General features: G+C 49.0%; 1 protein-coding gene across 2 annotated transcripts in view; it reads left to right on the forward strand.

Moving 5' to 3' along the window:
* Positions 1-21,687, forward strand: part of ELL (elongation factor for RNA polymerase II) — a 49,032-nt gene extending 27,345 nt beyond the window's left edge. The window contains exons 4-12 of one of the 2 annotated variants that reach the window (XM_083483844.1): positions 128-291; positions 5,147-5,400; positions 6,182-6,306; positions 10,922-11,021; positions 14,389-14,857; positions 18,059-18,125; positions 18,290-18,461; positions 19,799-19,843; positions 21,246-21,687. In XM_083483844.1, coding sequence (XP_083339970.1) covers positions 128-291; positions 5,147-5,400; positions 6,182-6,306; positions 10,922-11,021; positions 14,389-14,857; positions 18,059-18,125; positions 18,290-18,461; positions 19,799-19,843; positions 21,246-21,362 — 1,513 coding nt within the window. In that variant the 3' untranslated portion in view covers positions 21,363-21,687. Of the gene's footprint in view, positions 1-124; positions 292-5,146; positions 5,401-6,181; positions 6,307-10,921; positions 11,022-14,388; positions 14,858-18,058; positions 18,126-18,289; positions 18,462-19,798; positions 19,844-21,245 lie in introns of both variants that reach the window. The other variant, XM_083483843.1, reaches the window with a different exon arrangement.
* Positions 21,688-22,968: the final 1,281 nt, after the last annotated feature.

Below are 22,968 nucleotides of genomic sequence, written 5' to 3' on the forward strand. Positions count from 1 at the left end.
ACTGTCTCTGACTTGGGGTGGGGTGGTGACCTGCGCTTTAGGTGCGATGACCAGGCGGCTTCCTCTTCCCGAAAGACTCCGGTTCCTTTATGTTTTTCCATTTCTGCCTCTGCTTACCCTTCAGCAGCAATGGGAACATCCAGTTGGACTGCCTTGGCACCATCCAGGACAAAATCACCGTTTGTGCCACCGACGACTCCTACCAGAAGGCGAAGCAGAGCATGGCGCTGGTGGAGGAGGAGACCCGGAGCCGGGGGGCCATCGTCATCAAGCCCGGGGGCCGCTATGTTGGTGAGCAGCGACAGCGTTGCGTACGGTCAAGCTTTGCAGCAAGGGAGAGCCGCGAGCGTCTCCGGCCGGGGAGCAGGTCTGGGGAGATGTTTCGAAACCTGCACTCTCTCGCAAACAGCCTTCCAGGGGAGCAGAGCCGCGCTTTGGTTTCCAAACATTTTGGAAGTTGAACGGACTTCCGGAACGGATTCCGTTCGACTCCCAAGGTGCGACTGTATTGATCTGAACATTTTTGACCCGTCAATATACAGTGGTACCCCGGGTTAAGCGCTTAATTCGTTCTGGAGATCCAAATCAAATCAAATCAAATATCTTTAATACGGTCAATGACCAACAAGCAATTTATAAAATAACATAAAATTATGGAGATCCGTTCTTAACCTGAAGCACCACTTTAGCTAATGGGGCCTCCTGCTGCCACCGCGCTGCCGAAGCACGATTTGTGTTCTCATCCTGAAGCAAAGTTCTTAACACGAGGTACTATTTCTGGGTCAGTGGAGTCTGTACCCTGATGCATCTGTAACCCGAGGTACCACTGTATTGTGAATAGTGATGTGTGTCAGGGGCAGGGCCGGCCGATGCATCATTCAAACCCGGTTTGAAGTCTGTATCGTGATACCGGTTTCATAATTTTTATCCTGGCAGTATATTGTGAGTTAAACCACAGAGCCTAGGACTTGCCGATCAGAAGGTCAGCGGTTCGAATCGCCACCACGGGGTGAGCTCCCGTTGCTCAGTCCCTGCTCCTGCCAACCTAGCAGTTTCCATGCACTGCTCTGGTTTTGCCAGAAGCGGCTTAGTCATGCTGGCCACATGACCCAGAAGCTGTACGCCGGCTCCCTCGGCCAATAAAGCGAGATGAGCGCCGCAACCCCAGAGTCGGCCACGACTGGACCTAATGCTCAGGGGTCCCTTTACCTAGGGAAGTTTTTAATGTTTGGTGTTTTATCTTGGTTTTAATAGTCTGTTGTGAGCCGCCCAGAGTGGCTGGGGAAACCCAGCCAGATGGGCAGGGTATAAATAATAAATTATTATTATTGTTATTAGTGATCAAGAGGGAGTCCTTTTCAGACTCTCTGAGCTGACAATGCTTGGCCTGCCTCTCTTGCCCTTCTTCCGGAGAGTCCATGTCTGTAAACAGGAGCAGATTGCAGTTTGCTGACTTATCCCTGACTCATCGTTTTGGTGTGCGTTGCCAGCCAAACTCCTGCAGGAGCAAGCAGTGGCAGGAAGTGTGTGTTTTCCTGTGTGCTGGGAAGAACAACGCAAGGGTTTTTTTTCCTCCCGTCGGGAGGGGGAGGGAAGGCTTATCAGCAAGCAGTAAAAGGCCTCTCCGTAGCTGCCTTCCTGCCAAAACGAAAAGCTTCGGAACTTTTCTAGGGGGCAAAGTTTCATTTCCTCTGGGAAATTTTCTTCCAGCTTAAATTAGGCGGTTGTTGGACGGGTGTCGGCCACGCGTGAATCTCCTCCCAAACACAGCCTTCTGTAGCCAAGGTTCTCTGCGTCAGAGAGGGAGAGAACAGCTGTGACGAACAATGAATTATTTTTTTAAGACAAGGCTATAAAACCAGGCATGTACTGTAGACTTGAGTCCTGTTGCACAGGGGTTAGAATGTTGTTGTTGTTGAGTCGTTTAGTCATGTCCGCCTCTTCGTGACCCCCTGGACCAGAGCACGCCAGCCACTCCTGTCTTCCACTGCCTCCTGCAGCTTGGTCAAACTCATGCTGGTAGCTTCGAGAACACTGTCCCACCATCTCGTCCTCTGTTGTCCCCTTCTCCTTTGTGCCCTCCATCTTTCCCAGCATCAGGGTCTGTTGCAACAGGGTCCTCAGTCACCACACGCAGGAGGGAGGAGGAATCCAGAACAAAAGTGGGCCTGCCCTTATATAGACATTTTAAATTCCCTCCCTGGAGTCCAAGACCACCCCCAGATACATCATACCTACATCACAGAAAGGGCGGTCTACAGCAGAAATCTGAGTGCTTTGTTTACCTCTTGTTTGCCAGGTTACCTGTTTAATGGTCACTTGATTGGATACCCTGGGGAGCCTGGCAGGTCTTTTGTAATGATAAATACTTAGTTCCTGGGCCAGGTCACAGGCTCACACCCTATTCATATCTTAAATGTGCCCTTAAGACAGGATTTGTGAAGGAAAAGACAATGGGAGACTTTCCCATTTTCCGTTGACCTTGCATGGAAAACATTTGGTCAGTTTGGGAATAAAAAATGGTTCCAGGTCGGTCTTCCTGTGCTGATCTATGTATGTGCTTGGTTGGTACACTTATGAACATTTAACATATATCTAAGACCTCAAAATTCCTATCACAGGGGTACAATTCTATAATTCCCACCACATATTGAACTTTCTTTCCTAAAACATTGGGGTGCTGCTGTTGTTTGGGCAAAGCTTCTCTTCATGTCCAGCCTCTGTACAAAATAAAATAAAAACAGAGAGCATCTTTGACCTTGCAAGCTTTGCCTGTATTCTATGAAGGCGAGGGTTTTCGGTGTGTGTTTGTTTTTAGAAAAGGAAACTGAGGCGAGCCAGGAACAGGAAGCCCCTTCATCTCGGAACGCGATCAGCCCCATTCTGGCCTCCTATCTGATTTAGGTTCCTAAGAAAAAAGGAAGCTGCCTTTTGCCGCGTCAGATCCTGTGGTTTGTCAATTGGCACCAGATCCAGTGGTGCCTACACAAACTGGCAGCCTTTAGTGACTCGTTTTGGGGGGTTCTATCGGGGCTACCACAGGCCAGCATCGTTTTCTGTCCAAACGATAGAAGTGTTGTCCAATAAACACAGAATATTACGTTCTGTTGTATAAAGCCGTTGGTACTGTTGCAGGAATTTATGTATAGGTTGGGGGGGGGGGTTGCCCCTCCAGCAGATATCACGCACATGCAGCCCACTACCAAAACCAGCACAATCGCTTTTGTGACTTTTGTGATTTGTCCCCACAAAACACTTCATCACAGTTTCTTCCTATCTATTCAAAGGGCCTCTGCCGCACGATACAAATGTAAGAATTCACTGATCAATGTATCTATGTACTGGCTCACTGGGGAAACTTCAGAAATTCATATAGACATGTGAGCTCAGCTTCTCAGCAGCCCCTCTGCCTGAGTGATGATCCCTGGCCGCCTGATACCTGAGTGCCAGACAGGTAGCCATTCCAGAAATAACAAACCCAGACGAAGACAAAAGGGTGTGATTCACTTGGCTGGGAAACAGGGAAATGTAAAGATCTTTTTTGTTACACTTGATGGGTGTTTGGTGGAGGGCAAGGGGAACCGTGGGGCAGGGTCCAGGATGCTCAGATTACGGCCACCAGACCTCCCCTTTCATGATGTAACCATGATGTATGAGTGATGTAGTTGGGGAGGTGTAACATGGGGATTAGCAACTAATAAAAGTTGGGGTTCTCTTTTGTTCGGGGCTTCCATCTTGTTCCACCTGGTGGCAGGTGGGAGTCCTGTTGCGACAGTCTTCAATAAAGACCAAGCCTACTGGCTGCTGTTTTGCTCTGGTATTCCTGGCTGGTATCCTTTGCCCAAGAGAGCCCTCAGATTTCTCCGTTAACAGTACCAAATGGCCAGAACGCTTTCCCAATCAGTCATTTCTTAAGAGTCTGCACATCAAGCTTGCCTGTTGCTAACACATATATAGAAAGCGACCACGGCTTTTTCACTTTCGAAAGATCAGTCCGGTTGTTCCAATATCTCTGTTGTCTTGGGAGCTCAGGAAAGCTGTTAACAAGGTGTTGTAGCTGCTGGTACAGCGGCGCCCCGTTTTTCGGACGTAATCCATTCCGGAAGACCGTTTGACTTCCGAAACGGTCATAAACCGAGGCGCAAAGCGCGGTCTGCAGAAAAACAGGGCGTTGGAGGGATAACATGTACACCCAGCGGAAGCCGTTCGACTTCCAAGGCGCATTTGAAAACGGAAGCATTTACTTCCGGGTTTTCAGCGTTTGGGAACCGAAACACCCGGCTTCTGAGACGCCACCGAAAACCAAGGTATGGCCATTGGGCTGCAGCGGACTGATGGCATTTGTCACTTAGAGATGTAAGCATGGAAGAATCTGTCTTCCTTATCTCTTGGTTGGCCCAAAATCGATAAAGTGCTACCTTGGTTCTCAAACAACTTGGAACCCAAACACTGCAAACCTAGAAGTAAGGGTGGTGGTTTGCGAACTTTCCCCCGAAGCCGAACGTTCTCCGTTTTGAGTGTTATGCTTCTGATTTGAGTGTTATGCTGAGGTCTGTCTGTTTTTGCGGTTTATTTTGCATTTTTGCGGCTCTTTTTTTGTTTTGTTTTGGGGACTGCGTGGAATCCAGTTCAGCTACTGATTGATGGATTGTGCTACTGCAGTACATTGTTTATTGCTTTCATTTTATGGACCAGTGGTCTCATTCGATAGTAAAGCTCATGTTCAGTACAGTGGTGCCCCGCAAGACGAATGCCTCGCAAGACGGAAAACTCGCTAGATGAAAGAGTTTTCCGTTTTGGAGGTGCTTCGCAAAACGAATTTCCTATGGGCTTTTTTCCCCTCCCCCCCTTTTTCTAAGCCGCTAAGCTGCTTATCATCTGATCCGATAAGCCGATAAGCCGCTAATAGCGCTAATCCGCTAATCCGTCAATGGGCTTGCTTCGCAAGACGAAAAAACCGCTAGACGAAGAGAATCACAGAACGGATTCTTTTCGTCTTGCGAGGCACCACTGTAGCTGTTTTAAGGGTAGTTTTTCAAAGTTTGAGAATCAAGGTACCGCTGTATATCCATTTGTCCATATCCCCACCCTTTCTCCCCCCAAAAAACAGCACGGACCCTGACCTTGTCTTTTTCCTCTCGCTTAGGCAAGACGGTCAAGGTGCGAAAACCGGCCCCGGTGGCTTCGGACGCCGTCCCCTCGCGGATCCGCCCGACGCCCGTCAACCTGGCCAGCGCCATCAAGAAAGGCAACAGCGCCGTCTCCCAGCGGCCCTTCAGAGACCGCGTCCTGCACTTGCTGGCTCTCAAGCCGTACAAGAAGCCGGAGTTGTTCTTGCGGCTACAGAAGGATGGCCTCACGGCGCAAGATAAGGACTCTCTCGACGGGCTGCTGCAGCAGGTGGGTCGGTGCGCGGTCTGATTCTCCATAGAAGTCGTGGGTGTGGAATCATGCACATTTATTCTTCCTCCTCCTCCTTTTTTTTTTTTTGAAATACCACATTTTTTCGCTCTATAAGACGCACCAGACCACAAGACGCACCTAGTTTTTGGAGGAGAAAAACAAGAAAAATATTTTCTGAATCTCAGAAGCCAGAACAGCAAGAGGGATCACTGCGCAGTGAAAGCAGCAATCCCTCTTGCTGTTCTGGCTTCTGGGATAGCTGCGCAGCCTGCATTCGCTCCATAAGATGCACACACATTTCCCCTTACTTTTTAGGAGGGAAAAAGTGAGTCTTATAGGGCAAAAAATACAGCAGTTTTTATTTGAGTTTACAAATTCGTCCATCCTCACAATCACAAACAATAAAAATTTCACAAGATTCTTCCGAATCTCAAGACCTCCCTCCTCCATGCGTTCTTTAAGCAGCTTTCTAAAAAACTGCATATTATAAGTCCATCTAATTTACAATCCTCCGTTGCATCCAAAGTCCTTGCAGGAGTTATTTAAAACCTGCCCAAGAGTTCAAGTGTTTGCAGTGGTCTTCCAAATAGAATGCAGATATGTCTCTTATTGTGGTTTTGATCCTCCTGGTTTCTGATTTTCCCGGTTAGCCTCTGCGTAGTCCAATAATTTCACCTGCCAGTCCGCCCTAGACTCTCGTGGTCCCTCCCAACTCTCTGATTCTGTGTTCAGGGATTGACAGATAAACCCTTCCCTGTCCTCTCCCTCCCTCTTCCAGGTTGCAAACATGAACGCCAAAGACAGCACCTTCACCCTGAAGGATTACCTTTACAAAGAGGTTCAGAGAGACTGGCCAGGATACTTGGAAGGAGACCAGCAGTTGCTGAAGAGGATCCTGTTCCGGTAAGGGCATTTCCCCTTGGGTTAAGCGTCCCTAGGTGTTAGTATCACAGAAGGGGACATGGGTGGCGCTGCAGTCTAAACCCTTGAGCCTCCTGGGCTTGCCGATCGGAAGGTCGGTGGTTCGAATCCCCGCGACAGAGTGAGCTCCCATTGCTTTGTCCCAGCTCCTGCCAACCTAGCAGTTCGAAAGCACACCAGCGCAAGTAGATAAATAGGTACTGCTCCGGCAGGAAGGTAAACGGCATTTCTGTGCGCTCTGGTTTCCGTCACAGTGTCCCGTTGCGCCAGAAGCGGTTTAGTCCTGCTGGCCACATGACCCTTGAAAGCTGTCTGCGGACAAATGCCGGCTCCCTCAGCCTGAAAGTGAGATGAGCGCCGCAACCCCAGAGCCACCTTTGACTGGACTTAACTGTCCAGGGACCCTTTACCTTTTTTTAACTTTAGTATCACAGAACAGGGGCAGGGAAGGTCTGGGGCCTTCCTAAATGTTGTTGGGGGTCAGCCGCGTGACACAGAGCGTCTGTCCCGCATGCATAAGTTTCCAGGTTCAATCCCTGCCTGCTCCATGTTTCCTAATAATAATAAGTGATAAAACATCAAACATTAAAAACCTCCCTAAGCAGGGCTTCCTTCAGATGTCTTTTAAAGAGAAGACAGCTGCTTATTTCCTTGACATCTGATGGGAGGGCGCTCCACAGGGCGGGCACCACCACCGAGAAGGCCCTCTGCCTGGTTCCATTTAACTTCACCTCTTGCAGTGAGGCCCTCGGAGCTGGACCTCAGTGTCCAGGCTGGACAATGGGGGTGGAGACCCTCCTTCAGGTATACTGGACCAAGACAGTTTCGGGCTTTGAATATCAGCACCAGCACTTTGAATTGTGCTCAGAAATGTACTGGGAGCCAAGATCTTTCAAGATTCTCTCTTTAAACAACAACAACAATTTATTATTTATACCCCGCCCATCTGGCTGGGTTTCCCCAGCCACTCTGGCTGGCTCCCAACAGAACACTAAAAACACAATAAAAGATCAAACATTAAAGACTTCCCTAAACAGGGCTGCTTTCAGATGTCTTCTAAAAGTCAGATAGTTGTTTATTTCCTTGGTATTTCATGGGAGGGTGTTCCACAGGGAGGGCGCCACCACCGAGAAGGCCCTCTGCCTGATTCCCTGTAACCTCACTTCTCGCAAGGAGGGAACCGGCAGAAGGCCCTCAGAGCTGGACCTCTGTGTCCGGGCTGGACGATGGGGGTGGAGACGCTCTTTCAGGGATACTCGGCCGAGGCCGTTTAGGGCTTTAAAGGTCAGCACCAACACTTTGAATTGTGCTCGGAAACGTACTGGGAGCCAAGGTCTTTGAAGACGGGTGTTATGTGGTCTCAGTGGCTGCTCCCAGTCCCCAGTCTGGCTGCCACATTCTGGATTAGTTGTAGTTTCTGGGTCCCCTTCAAAGGCAGCCCCACGGAGAGCGCGTTGCAGTAGCCCTAGCGGGAGATAACCAGAGCATGCACCATGTCACCACACAAACCGTCTCATGAAAGGTGAAAATAACAAGTTACTCGGAGTACTTGTTGGAAGAGGAACAGACAACAGGCAGTTTTGTTCAGGAAGGCTTAAAACGGTAATTCGGTTACAAAGTTGTGCTCAGTGGAGATGCACCTTCAGGTACAGTGGTGCCCCGCAAGACGAATGCCTCGCAAGACGGAAAACTCGCTAGACGAAAGAGTTTTCCGTTTTGGAGGTGCTTCGCAAGACAAATTTCCTATGGGCTTGCTTCGCAAGACAACAATGTCTTGCGAGTTCCTGCTGGTTTTTTCCCCTCCCCCCCTTTTTCTAAGCCGCTAAGCCGCTTATCAGCTGATCCGATCAGCAGATAAGCCGCTAAAAGCCGCTAATAGCGCTAATCCTTTAATCCGTCAATGGGCTTGCTTCGCAAGACGGAAAAACCGCTAGACGAAGAGAATCACAGAACGGATTCTTTTCGTCTTGCGAGGCACCACTGTATACTGGACCGAGGCCATTTAGAGCTTTAAAGGTCAGCACCAACACTTTGAATTGTGCTCGGAAGCTTACTGCTGCCGCCTCCTTTCTCCCCAGCTCTCTCCCCCCCCCCACCTCATGAACGACTTCCTTTTTTCTTCCCTGAATCTCCCATCCATCCGCTCCATCGAATGCCCACAAATTCCAGGGTTAGGAGAGAGGGAGGGACGCTTTCCCTGTATGCCCTTTCTCCGTGCCACGCGAAATTTTGCAGACTGCGCCGCCTCTCCCTCGCCTTCTCTCTAAGCTAGAAAGTCCCACACGCCGCCGCTGCCTTTCTCCATGGGGCAATTGCTCCCGTGGGGACGCCAGTGAAAAACAGGAGGAATCGTGTCTGTTTGGATAAGAAAACACAGCTCGCCCGCCCAGCTGTCGCAGGCGCAAGGATATGGGCTCCCTGGGTGCAGATTTTTTAAGAAACAGGAAGCCAGCCCTCACTTCTAGCCTGGTGGGCTTAGTTTTCTCTGCTCAGGTGGCCAGATCCTTGCCAGTGGTTATTTTTAGGCTGTTGCTCATCCAGATGCCAGGATAGACGTGCCGGGGGGGGGGAAGGGTTGGCGAGAGACGTAACTGCTTCATCCTCCTCCTCCTTGGGAAACATCGGCACAGCTACCGTACTTTTTGCTCTATAAGACTCACTTTTTCCCTCCTAAAAAGTAAGGGGAAATGTGTGTGCGTCTTATGGAGCGAATGCAGGCTGCGCAGCTATCCCAGAAGCCAGAACAGCAAGAGGGATTGCTGCTTTCGCTGCGCAGCGATGCCTCTTGCTGTTCTGGCTTCTGAGATTCAGAATATTTTTTTTCTTGTTTTCCTCCTCCAATAACTAGGTGCGTCTTGTGGTCTGGGGCGTCTTATAGAGCGGAAAATACGGTACACACCTCCGTGGCACGATTGCGTGTCTGTGTGTATGTGTAGGCCCGTTTGAAAACTTGTAATTTTCCATTTCAATTAAAATTCGGCGCCCAGGCCTTCCCAATTCATACACACACACATGCACAGCCCCCAGGGACCTCGTCCCTCGCCAAAGAAAACTCTCTCCGTTTTTCAGACTCTCATTAAACCAACCTCGTCTCCTCCGCGAGCCAACTGGGTTTACGGACCACGGAAACTGTTCAAAACAGAGGGTGGGGAGGGTGCATGGGGGGAGGAGAGGGGGGGAGTGCTTTTTTTTTTTTTTACCTTAGCTGGGTCGGCGGGGGGAATAACTGCAATAGAAATAACCTGTTGACCCCCCTCCTTTTGCATTATAACAGAAAAGGTCCAAGCCCAGTGACGCCTTTGGAGACTCAATTATTTTATTGGGGGTTGCTAACAAGCCGGTTTCAGGAAAGAGAAATAAAGACAAATAAGATTGTTTTAAAATAATAATAATAATAATAATAATAATAATAATAATAATAATAATAATAATAATAATAATAAAGGATTAGTTGCCACAATGGCCGTTAAAAGGCATTCAGGATACTGCTGAACGATAATCGAACAGCACAGGAGGGAATACATGCGTGGTCTCTGTGGCATAAATTCGAACTAATTTCTCATACAGTCGTACCTCGGATGCCGAACGCCTTGTGAGTCGAACGTTTTGGCTCCCGAACGCCGCAAACCCGGAAGTGAGTCTTCTGGTTTGCGAACGTTCTTTGGAACCTGAACGTCTGACGCGGCTTCCGATTGGCTGCAGGAGCTTCCCTTTGGTTTCTGAACCGCGCTTTGGTTTCTGAACATTTTGGAAGCCAAACGGACTTCCGGAACAGATTCCGTTCGACTTCTAAGATACAGCTATATTGAAAAGAGTTCTGTTTTTTTTTTTTAAATTAGATTAATGCTTGGATCCTGACGACTTCTATTCCCATAAGTTTTTGTATGCCTGAGACACTTGCTGCTGCTGCTTCTGGCCTTGGTTGATATTTTGAAGACCGATATTTGATGCACAAATAGCCCCCCCCCCAAAAAAAATATTTAAGTTGGCACCCTTGGTTAGGAAGGGCAACATGCCAAGCCTTGGAATGCCAGCAGTCCAGGTTATTGGGTTGAGAAGCCTTCCCTGGGCGTGTGTTAAATAACATTTGCTTGCCTCTCATTCTTAGGGGACGTGGGTGGTGCTGTGGGTTAAACCGCAGAGCCTAGGACTTGCTGATCAGAAGGTCGGCAGTTCGAATCCCCGCGACGGGGTGAGCCCCCGTTGCTCGGTCCCTGCTCCTGCCAACCTAGCAGTTCGAATGCATGTCAAAGCGCAAGTAGATAAATAGGTACCGCTACGGCGGGAAGGTAAATTGCGTTTCCGTGCGCTGCTCTGGTTTGCCAGAAGCGGCTTAGTCCTGCTGGTCACATGACCTGGAAGCTGTCTGCAAACAAACGCCAGCTCCCTCGGCCAGTAAAGCGAGATGAGCGCCGCAACCCCAGAGTCGTCCGCAACTGGACCTAATGGTCAGGGGTCCATTACCTTTACCATCCTTGATTACACCCGTTGGTCCCTTTTACGCAAAAAAGAAGAAGAAGTAGACTTGGCGTGGCTTAACAAAACAAACACCTTTTTGTTTTTTTTTGTTGTTGTTCTCCCCCCTCCCTGCCCCCAGGAAACTCTGCCAGCCGCAGAACACCAGCTGCCCCCCGGAGGCGCCGGCTCCCGCATCACCAAAAGACAACGCAAACATCTCCTCCTGCTCTCCGCCCCAGGTAGGTTATGAGTACAACCTAAATTGGGTATACATGGCAGTTAATCATTGATCAGTATCCTCCGAATCCAAAGCCTGGATCTCTTGGAAACTTGAAGGTTCAAATACCTTCTTGGAGCTTTTAACAGCAGTTACAGCTTTTGCTGCTTTAGCAAATTCATCAGCAAATCTCTTTGAAGTGCCACTGTATTCTGCTCTGGTCAGACCTCACCTGGAGTACTGTGTCCAATTCTGGGCACCACAGTTCAAGAAGGACACTGACAAACTGGAACGTGTCCAGAGGAGGGCAACCAAAATGGTCAAAGGCCTGGAAAAGACGCCTTATGAGGAACGGCTAAGGGAGCTGGGCATGTTTAGCCTGGAGAAGAGGAGGTTAAGGGGTGATATGATAGCCATGTTCAAATATATAAAAGGATGTCACATAGAGGAGGGAGAAAGGTTGTTTTCTGCTGCTCCAGAGAAGCGGACACGGAGCAATGGATCCAAACTACAAGAAAGAAGATTCCACCTAAACATTAGGAAGAACTTCCAGACAGTAAGAGCTGTTTGACAGTGGAATTTGCTGCCAAGGAGTGTGGTGGAGTCTCCTACTTTGGAGGTCTTTAAGCAGAGGCTTGACAACCATATGTCAGGAGTGCTCTGATGGTGCTTCCTGCTTGGCAGGGGGTTGGACTCGAGGGCCCTTGTGGTCTCTTCCAACTCTATGATTCTATAACAGCAGTTGCAGCTTTTGCTGCTTTAGCAAATTCGTCAGCAAATCTCTTTGGAGGTCTACCTTTTGTGACTCTTTCAGACCTGCAAATTAGACGCAAGTCTTCAACACACTCCTCTTCCTTCTTAGGAGAAAAGTGGCCTATAGTGAACAGTGGTTCCCCCAATTCTCAAGCAGAGCCTTCAGAGGGTCGCGTAGAGGCCGTAGCACTCTTGAAATTCGGTTTCAGATTCAGCACCAGAACCTTCATCAGTGGGTGTGGGGTTTTGCTGCTATTTGTCCTCAGTCTCTTCACTGTCATCAGGATAACATTGGAAAATTCCCACAATGAGCCCCCATTGCAGGGGTATGCCTTGGTGGGGTTTTCTGCTCCCAGGTAGCCTGGTGGCATCCTCGATGTCCGGGAAAAGGGAATTTTCCCCCTCGCTGTGAAGTTTGTGGCCTACAGGGGCCCTGTTGTTTTTTAAAAAATTACTACTACTATTATTATTATTATTATTATTATTATTATTATTATTATTATTATTATTATTATTTTGCTCATGTGCTCAAGACATCGATTCCATACAACATATTTTGTTACACTGTGCAAAATCTGAGCAAGCCAGGGATGAACGGATACTACCCTCGCTGGTACCTTTCCCGGGAAAATCACAGGCTCGCTATGTCAGGTTCCTATTGGAAGACCGGACAAACGCTAGAACATTAGCAGTGGCAAATGGTTGCAAGAACCAATGGTCCCTGTATTCTGAACAAAATGCTTGTTTAACCTGGAGGTAGGCTGTCTGAATTGTGTATTGCTTTGTAACGATTTGTTGGGTCTCTGGACCGTAATAAAGATCGATGATGATGATGATGATGATTACAGTCATACCTGAGCTCACAAACACCTTGGGAGCCGAACATTTTGGCTCCCGAACGATCGGAAACCGGAAGCGAGTGTTCCGGTTTTCAAACGTTCTTTCGGAAGCCGAACATCCGACGGGGCTTCCAATTGGCTGTTCAAGAGAAACCAGGGTTGGCTTTTCCTTCCTATGTTTCCATGGTCCTTTGAGCTATCGTATTTTTAATATTCTGTTGGGAGCAACCCAGAGTGGCTGGGGAAACCCAGCCAGATGGGCGGGGTGTATAAGTAAATTATTGTTGTATTGGCATCATACGGAATACCAAACCTGCTAAATCCGTATCATCAAAAATACTCCACAACATTATTTTTGGGCGACGGAACAATCGTTTCCTTAGTGACACTTATAATTTCCACCAAAACCAAACTGGCGGTTCCTTCCTGTTTACTTGCCATCCTCTAATCCTGTGGGGCAGGACACAGGTGGCGCTGTGGGTTAAACCATAGAGCCTACGACTTGCCAATCAGAAGGTCGGCGGTTCGAATCCCCGCGATGACGGGGTGAGCTCCCGTTGCTCGGTCCCTGCTCCTGCCAACCTAGGGGTTCGAAAGCACATCAAAGTGCAAGTAGATAAATAGCTACCGCTCCGGCGGGAAGGTAAACGGCGTTTCCATGCGCTGCTCTGGTTCACCAGAAGCGGCTTAGTCATGCTGGCCACATGACCCGGAAGCTGTACGCCAGCTCCCTCGGCCAGTAAAGCGAGATGAGCGCCGCAACCCCAGAGTCGGCCACGACTGGACCTAATGGTCAGGGGTCCCTTTACCTTTAACCCTGTGGGGCAAGCACCTCACAGGGGGGCAAATTGATTTTTAAGGGGGGGCTATTCGAGAATTGAGTTATTAACAGTTTGTGGCCTTTGGGGCTTCCTCCATTTGAGTAGGAGTTTGCTTTGTGAATAATAAGAATTATATGTCACCGATGGGGATCGGGAATCAGGATTTTAGAGATGCTTAGGTGGGGCATAGGGACGTAGGTGGTGCTGTGGGTTAAACCACAGAGCCTAGGACTTGCCGATCAGAAGGTCAGCGGTTTGAATCCCCGCAACGGGGTGAGCTCCCGTTGCTCGGTCCCTGCTCCTGCCAACCTAGCAGTTCGAAAGCACGTCAAAGTGCAAGTAGATAAATAGGTACCGCTCCGGCGGGAAGGTAAACGGCATTTCCGTGCGCTGCTCTGGTTCACCAGAAGCAGCTTTGTCATGCTGGCCACATGACCCGGAAGCTGTACGCCGGCTCCCTACGGCTAATAGAGCGAGATGAGCGCCGCAACTCCAGAGTCGGTCACGACTGGACCTAATGGTCAGGGTTCCCTGACCATGGCCCCCAAAAATAAAAAAGGTTGGGAACCACTGCTATAACCCATAGTTTCCCAAACTTTGGTCTCTCTTTGGACTACAAATCCCATAATCTTGAAGAGAAGAAAAATTGGATTTGATATCCCACTTTATCAGTACCCGAAGGAGTCTCAAAGCGGCTAACAATCTCCTTTCCCTTCCTCCCCCACAACAAACACTGTGAGGTGAGTGGGGCTGAGAGATTTCAGAGAAGTGTGACTAGCACAAGGTCACCCAGCAGCTGCATGTGGAGGAGCGGGGAAGCGAACCCGGTTCACCAGATTACGAGTCCACCGCTCTTAACCACTACACCACTTGAGCTGGCAGGGCAAGGGATGATGGGAAATGTAGTCCAAAAACGTCCCCACGTTTGGGGGAAAGCCTGCCTTAACGCTTCCTGTTCTTCTTCCCTCCACCCTAGAAACGAGCCCAGCCCACAGATTTCACCGACCCTCTGTCCAACAAAAAGCCCCGCATCTCCCACTTTGCCCAAAGGACTCAGCCCACGCTCAACGGAAAACTGCGCTCGGCCAACGGCAGGGAAGCCCCCCTAGCGCCACCCCCGGAGGTGGTCGCCTCCAGTAACCTCTTGCCAGCCCTGGAGCTCCCCAGGCCCCACAACCCCCTCGCCGACGTCAGCAACGATCTGGGGCACGGAGGACCCAACTTCGAGGTCCCGGATCCCGCCGAGAGGCTGGCGGCGGCGGCGGAGGTCCCCCTCCAGCCGGTGACAGACTCTGTCCAAGTCAGCAAAAGGAGCAAGAAGAGGCTAAAGAAGGAGAGGGAGCGGAGAGGGGCCGAGCAGGAGTCGGAGCCCCGGGAGAAACCGAACTGCAGCCTCAGGAAACGCAGCTCAAAGACCACGGCGCCTTCGTCGCAGGACACGGCAGGTGGGTTCGGCGGCGCTGGGCAGGGATTTGGGGGCTTGTGGGTTCCTCTGGATCACGCGTGGGTTATTATAATGACAGCAAAAGTGCCGGAGGAACGTGATGTTCCCTATATGGAGACGGCAAAACGGGCGGTGAAAATATGAGACCGAAAAGGTGGCAGGTTTGCGGGAGAGTGGAGGTGCTTTTCAGGCTATCTGGGGAAATGTTAGAGTCGGTTGAAATCGCAGGCAGGGCTGGAAACCTAAGCAAAGGAGTGAGAATGAGAAACGGAATGGAATGTAGGGTATCTCTGTTGCCAACAAAAATTGCCCTTTTCCCTTATGGGGTATCCAAGAGCCCATATAGATTCCTTACATAGGTTCCCTATTGGTAGGAGAGAATAACAGGCCAACCAGAGAATATTGAGAAGCAAAGCAGCTAGTAAGCTTGATCTTTATTGATCTGTTACAACAGGGTCTCCACTCACTCGCAGGAGAAAGGAGGAACCCAGAACAATGGTGTGCAAGGCCTTAGAAAGACTTTTGAAATTGCCACCCTGTAGATCAAGACCACCCCCAGAAACATCATACAATACATCACAGAAAAGGCAGTCTAAAACAGAAATTGTAATATTGTTTATCTCCTGTCTGGCAGGTTACTTGATTGGATTGCCTGGGGAGCCTGGCCAGTCTTTTGTAATGATAAATACTTAGTTCCTGGGCCAGGTCACAGGCTCACACATCTTAAATGTGACCTTAAGACAGGATTTGTGAAGGAAAAGATGATGGGGAGGCATTTCCATTTTCCTTTGACCTTGCAGAGAAAACATTTACTCAGTTTAGGAATCAAAAATGGTTCCAGGTCGGTCTTCCTGTGCTGATCTATGTACGTGCTTGGTTGCTACGCTTATGAACATTACCATATATCTAAGACCATAAAATTCCTATCACATCTGTTACCGAAATAAGTGCAGTGGCCCTTCAGTTTTTGAACATCTTGGAAGTTTGAATGCCGAAAAACCGGAAGCAACTGCTTCGGTTTTCAAACGCTTTTCGGAAGTCGAATATGCCACCCAGCTTCAGTACTGAGTTTTCCAGAAGTAAATGCTTTGGTTTTCAAACGTTTCGGAAGTCAAACCATCCTCTGGAACGGAATATGTTCGAAAACCAAGGTACCGCCTTATTACATTTAAGGCAGTAGGTAAAGGATTGGGGCAGAAAAACATCACAGGTGGGAAGTCAAAATGCTGGGGGAATATTGCATGGAAAGTGAATTTGTTAAATTGTATGGAAATCCAATAAAAATGTATGGCAGGGCGGAGAAATGCAAAGTTCCCTTAGATCAGCAGTTCTGGGAAAAAAAAATTCTCCGAGCCACAGTTTCGGGATACAAAATGGTCCGATTTTTTAAAATTGGAAAATGGAAAGAAACGGCTTCTAGGACTGCTTGATTTATAACATAGGACGCAACTGCTTTGTAACAGGATCACAGGACATCCAGAAAATAATAAACGTCATGGAGAACTGTGGAAGAAGAGATCTATGCACGTTCTGCAAAATGTAGATCCGTATTTTGATACCATCGCAATGTTCCACCGCAACTGAAACGTCCAAATGTTTCTCTGATTCTCCTTCCCATGAAACTTGCCGCACCCTTTTTGAGAACCACTGCTCTAAACCCGGAAAGCCCCAAATTTTTGTTCTTTGGCTTTCCCTGTGGCTAGGTGCTTTTCCCTTGGTGCGGCCACTAGGTGGTGGTCAAGGTCAACACGAATACAGTGGTAGCTCTGGATACGAACGGGATCCGTTCCGGAGCCCCGTTCGCACCCTGAAGCGAACACAACCCGCGTCCGTGGCTCACGATTCACCACTTCCGCACATGCACGTGACGTCATTTTGACCGTCTGCACATGCGCGAGCAGCGAAACCCGGAAGTAACGTGTTCCGTTACTTCCGGGTCGCCGTGGAGCACAACCCGATAGTGCTCAACCTGAAGCAACTTAAACCCGAGGTACAGTGGTGCCCCGCAAGACGAATGCCTCACAAGACGAAAAACTCGCTAGACGAAAGGGTTTTCCGTTTTTTGAGTCGTTCCGCAAGACGAATTTCCCTATGGGCTTGCTTTGCAAGACGAAACGTCTTGTGAGTTCTTGCGAGTTTGTTTCCTTTTTCTTTACTCCGCTAAGCTGTTAATAGCCGCTAAGCCGCTAATAGCCGTGCTTCGCAAGACGAAAAAACCGCAAGACGAAGAGACTCGCGGAACGGATTAATTTCGTCTTGCGAGGCACCACTGTATGACTGTACCCATGTAGCAGGAACCCCCCCCCCCAATCATTCAGTTTGTACAAACTTCACACACACACACACTCACACACTACATATGCTACGCTTCTGTTATAAATTCATAGAAAATCAACCATACATCGGATTTGCACTGTTCCACTTTTATTTTACTCCATGAAGGAAGGACTACAAAATGGGGAGGGTTTGATACAGGGCAGCCATAATCCCTTGAGCATCCCAGCACATACACAGGAGCCCTGCCCAGTTGCTATGCCAACCCTGATGGTCCTAGACAGAAGACCATCAAGATCACAAAGAACTTGCATATGGGAGTGGATTCAGCACGGACTGGAACAAAGGACAATAATCAGCTCTTCCCTCTGGGGGCAGGAAACTGCAAACTCCCCTCTGTCACCTGGAAAGTACTCATGGGGAGGGGGAAAGGGGGAACCAGCCAGGTGACAAGATACTCAGGTTATCACCACAACTCCTCCCTCAACCCATCCTTTCTGTGATATATGTATCTGGGGGTGGTCTTAGGTTACACCCCTTCTGTGATGTATGTATGATGTTTCTGGGGGTGGTCTTGATCTATAGGGTGGCAATTTCAAAAGTCTTTATAAGGTCTTGCACACCATTTTTCTGGGTCCTTCCTCTCTCCTGCAAGTGAGGGGAGCACCCTGTTGCAACAGATCAATAAAGGCCAAGCCTACAGGCTGCTGTTTTGCTCCAAGTTATCCTGGTTGGTGTCTTTGTTTTTGTCCAAGGGAGCCCTCGGATTTTTCCGGGAACATCCAGAAACTCTAAGTGTGTGAAAGCACTCCAGATCTACCTTTAAAGCAGAATGCATCTCTTTGGAGAGGCATCTTTCACGACGTGGAGCCAGGAGCTCTCCTTAGGACTGATTTTCTCGTCTCCTTCTCCCTTTCCTGTTCTCCAGGTTTAAACGGGACGTGCAACAGCGCCAGCGATCCCACGTCGACGTCCGAAACTCAAGACTATTTTATGTAAGTGTTGGCGGACCCCTCGTTAGCCGCCCTGAGCCTGGTTTTTGAACTGGGAAGGGCGGGGTATAAATTTTAATATTATTATTTTTCTGGTCACTAAGGGGCAATGCAAGCCTGGGGTTGTTGCTTTTTGTCCTTCATTTCCGTCCTTAATTTTCTCGCAGCAAATACGGCCCCATCTCCTCGTCCGAGCAGCGGCAGAGCTACAAGAACGACTTCAACGCGGAGTACAGCGAGTACCGCGACCTTCACGCCAGGATCGAGCGGGTGACGCGGCGGTTCATGCAGTTGGACTCGCAGCTAAGGCAGCTCCTGCAGGGATCGGAGGAGTACAAGGTGGGCTGGCAGCAGCCTCGGACTACAATTCCCATCATCCCTAGCTAACAGGACCAGTGGTCAGGGATGATGGGAATTGTAGTCCCAAACATCTGGAGGGAGGGGCGGAGTTTGCCTATGCCTGGTTTAGGGCCTCTAAAGGTACCGTATTTTTTGCTCTATAAGACTCACTTTTTCCCTCCTAAAAAGTAAGGGGAAATGTGTGTGCGTCTTATGGAGCGAATGCAGGCTGCGCAGCTATCCCAGAAGCCAGAACAGCAAGAGGGATCGCTGCTTTCACTGCGCAGCGATCCCTCTTGCTGTTCTGGCTTCTGAGATTCAGAATATTTTTTTTCTTGTTTTCCTCCTCCAAAAACTAGGTGCGTCTTGTGGTCTGGTGCGTCTTATAGAGCGAAAAATACGGTATTAATCTGGTCCTCGCCACAAGCTCCTGTAAAAACATACCATCTCCTTAGAGTCAGAACTGCATAAAATGTTGAACAAAGCAGCAAAACACTATAGAGCAGAGTTTTCCAAACTTGGGTCTCCAGATGTTTTTGGACTACAACTCCCATCATCCCTAGATCTAGCAGTGGTCAGGGATGATGGGAATTGTAGTCCCAAAACAGTTGAGAGACTCAAGTTTGGGAAATACAGTGGTCCCTTGGTTCTCAAACTTAATGCATTCTGGAAGTCTGCTCCAAAACCAAAGCGTTCCAAAACCAAGGCGTGCTTTCCCGTAGAAAGTAATGCAAAATGGATTCATCCGTTCCAGACTTTTAAGAACAACCCCGAATTCAGCAGTTTCACATGAATTTTACTATCTAACGAGACCACTGATCTATAAAATGAAAGCAATAAACAGTGTACTTCAGTCGCACAATCAATCAATCGGTAGCTGAACTGGGTTCCACTCAGTCACAAAAACAAAACGAAAAAGAGCCGCAAAAACAAAAAGGCAAAATAAATAGCAAAAACAGATAGACCTCAGTGTAACACTTAACACTTGAGTGTGGCAGTCAAATTGGAAGCGTAACCCTCAAAACGGAGCACGTTCGGCTTCTGAAAAAAGTTCACAAACTGGAACACTTACTTCCAGGTTTGCAGTGTTTGGGTTCCAAGTTGTTTGAATACCAAGGCGTTTGAGAACCAAGGCACCACTGTACTGGTTTAGCGAAAAGGGAGTATGAAAATTGGATCATCATCTGATGTGGAGGGTCTAGAAGCCAGAAATCGTCTGTCCTAAGAAAGCTTGATCTCAGATCGGTGCCTAAATTTCATTAAGATGCTTCAAGCCTTTATATGCCTTTGCCATTTGTTGCTGTTTTTTAACACATGGTTTGTTCATTCCTTTGCAGTCTATCCACGATCAGATACTGCAGGAATACCGGAAAATCAAAAAAGTGAGTCTTGCTTGCTTATTTCTATAAAGCGGTTGCGCCAAAAAAGAGAGAGGCTTACATAATAATAATAATAATAATAATTGTTATTTTTATTTATACCCCGCCCTCCCCAGCCAAGGCCAGGCTCAAAGCGGCTTAAAATCAATAATAAAAACAAGTTGAATGATTACAACTTAAAAACAAAATTAAAATACAACATTGAAACATTAAAATATTAAAATGCAGCCTCATCACAGGAGGAGAAAGGAAAAAGAAAGAGAGGGAGGGAATCAAATTGGCTCCAAGCCAAAGGCCAGGCAGAACAACTCTGTCTTGCAGGCCCTGCGGAAAGAAATCAGATCCTGCAGGGCCCTGGTCTCATGAGACAGAGCGTTCCACCAGGCCGGGGCCAGAGTTGAAAAGGCCCTGGCTCTGGTTGAAGCCAATCTTAACTTCCTTAGGTCCACACGCAGTCAGTTTTTAAATGAGACAGTCCTTGCACCCCCACCCACCTTAGAAATGACACACAAGGGAAAAGGGAGGAGGAGGGAAGAGGAAAGAAGGAAAATCAGGTGGCCCCAGTTCGTACCCCGCCCTTGTCACAGCAAAGCAAGTTTCCCCCCGCTGTGTGTATGAGAAGCAACTGAGGAAATAAACTGGGATTCATGGCAGGCTCCTGGAGAAAGGAGGATGTCAAAACAGCCTTTCCTTCCAGCCTTGGTTGCTCCCAGATGTTTGAAACAGCAGCTTCCACAAGCAGATGGAAGTTGTAGGACAGAAACGTTGGGCAGTCATCAGGGCGGGGCGAAGGAATGGTGGCTAATAGGTAAAGCTCCCTGTTCAGGAGTAGTCTACCTTAGAATGCCAGTTGCCAGAGAGCAAAAAATAAAAGAATGGTGGAGATTCCTCATTGCAGTGAGGGGGGTTGGACTATGCTAAAGGTAAAGGGACCCCTGGCCATTAGGTCCAGCCATGGCCGACTCTGGGGTTGCGGCGCTCATCTCGCTTTACTGGCCGAGGGAGCCGGCGTACAGCTTCCGGGTCATGTGGCCAGCAGGACTAAGCCGCTTCTGGCGAACCAGAGCAGCGCACGGAAACGCTGTTTACCTTCCCGCCGGGGTGGTACCTATTTATCTACTTGCACTTGACGTGCTTTCAAACTGCTAGGTTGGCAGGAGCAGGGACCGAGCAACGGGAGCTCACCCCGTCATCGCGGGGATTCGAACCGCCGACCTTCTGATCGGCAAGTCCCAGGCTCTTTAGTTTAACCCACAGCGCCACCCGCATCCCAAATACAAGTGGTAAAGGTAAAGGGACCACACCTGCGTCCCCTGTAACCTGAGGTATGACTGTATAATTCTAATTGTAATAATAATAAATTTCTTTTCCCCTTCCATCTCTCTCTCTCCCTCCTTCCTTGCAGACTAACCCAAACTACAGCCAGGAGAAGAACCGTTGCGAATACCTGCACAACAAACTCGCCCACATTAAAAAACTGATAGCCGAATACGACCAACTGCAGTTCCAGTCTTGGCACTGAGAGGGGTGGGGGGACGGTGAAAGTTTTCGCGGAGAGCCCACCACCCTCCGGTTCCGCTGGCGGCGATTGCAAACCTGTGAACAGCTTCCGGAATAGGGAAGAGGAGCGGCAGTGGCAGCAGGAGGGAAACGTTTGAGAGATCTCTGTGCGGCACAACAAGGATCAGCGCGCGATTCGCACCCCCGCGTGAGAGACGACCCGTCACTTTTGCTGTACAAACCCCGGAGTTTTGGGGGGCAGTGGGGGGGGGTAGGTACAAGGGGCCCGGTCCCCGTTTTATATAAGCAATTCTCTTCCCGGATATTAAAGAAGACAGTGAAAGAAAGGAGAAGTTTGCTTATTTTTCGGATCGCATCTACGCAAAAAACCGAGAGACTGTTTTTCACATTGGCCCCTCCACGATTTTCAGGAATCCAAGAACTGTGTAGATCAGCGATGGCCCTCCAGCTGTTTTGGGACTACAGTTCCCATCATCCCTGACCACTGGTCCTGTAATAATAATAATAACAATAATAATAATAATAATAATAATAGTAAATTATTATCTGTACCCTGCCCATCTGGCTGGGTTTCCCCAGCCACTCTGGGCGGCTTCCAACAAAGACCCAAAATACAGTGGTACCTCGGGTTACATATTCTTCAGGTTACAGACTCCGCTAACCCAGAAATAGTGTTTCAGGTTAAGAAGTTTGCTTCAGGTTGAGAACAGAAATCGTGCTCTGGCAACGCGGCAGCAGTAGAAGGCCCCATTAGCTAAAGTGGTGCTTCAGGTTAAGAACAGTTTCAGGTTAAGTACAGACCTCCGGAACGAATTAAGTACTTAACCCAAGGTACCACTGTACACTGTTAGCTAGGAATGATGGGAGTTGTAGTCCCAAAACAGCTGGAGGGCCGAGTTTGGCCATCGCTGGTGTAGATCAATCAACAGGGAGGGGTTTTTTTCCCCACAATGTTTCTGGGGCGAGGTTGGCGGGGAGAGCTTGTGGGACGACGACCCCCAGCACTCCTGGGTCTCGCTTTGGGCAGTCTGGCCTTGCACCCCCCCTTTCCCCCAACACCCCCAAGGCCCAGTGAACACCCCAGAAGAGACAACGGGCCTTCGCTTCGCTCTTCCCAGGGTTTCCTTGAAACGCAGCCAGGTTTTTGTTGATTCCCAACGGGTCTGTTTTTTGCACATTCTTTTATCGTTCTCATTTTTGGGAGCGTTCGCGAGCCCTGCTTTTCAGTGTTGGCAGCTTTTGGGCCCCTCCCGGAGCCCGAGAAACGGCGGGGCGTTAAAAGGTGTGGGGGCGCTTTGGAAAGGGGGCGCAGAATCGCCATAGGAACCACCCGTTCTTTCCTTTCAACTCGTGCACACAGCACAGAATAATAATTTTGAAAGCAGAAACCGGAGGGTTGGTTTCAGGCAGGAGAGCAAAAGCACAATGACAATACTTGCCCTCCGATTTGGGTGCCCGTCCCCGCCAGCTCCCTCAAGAACAACCTCTCCCCAGTCTTCCACTCCTTTTCCAAACTCTTCCGCCTCTCAGGAACTACGGGTCTGTTGGAAATTGAAAACAGCCTCTTACAAAAAAGGATTCGGCGCAGATTATTTGGGTATGTGCAG

The sequence above is a fragment of the Podarcis liolepis genome, assembly GCF_965112155.1.
Source record: "Podarcis liolepis genome assembly, chromosome: 18".
Lineage (NCBI taxonomy): Eukaryota > Metazoa > Chordata > Lepidosauria > Squamata > Lacertidae > Podarcis > Podarcis liolepis.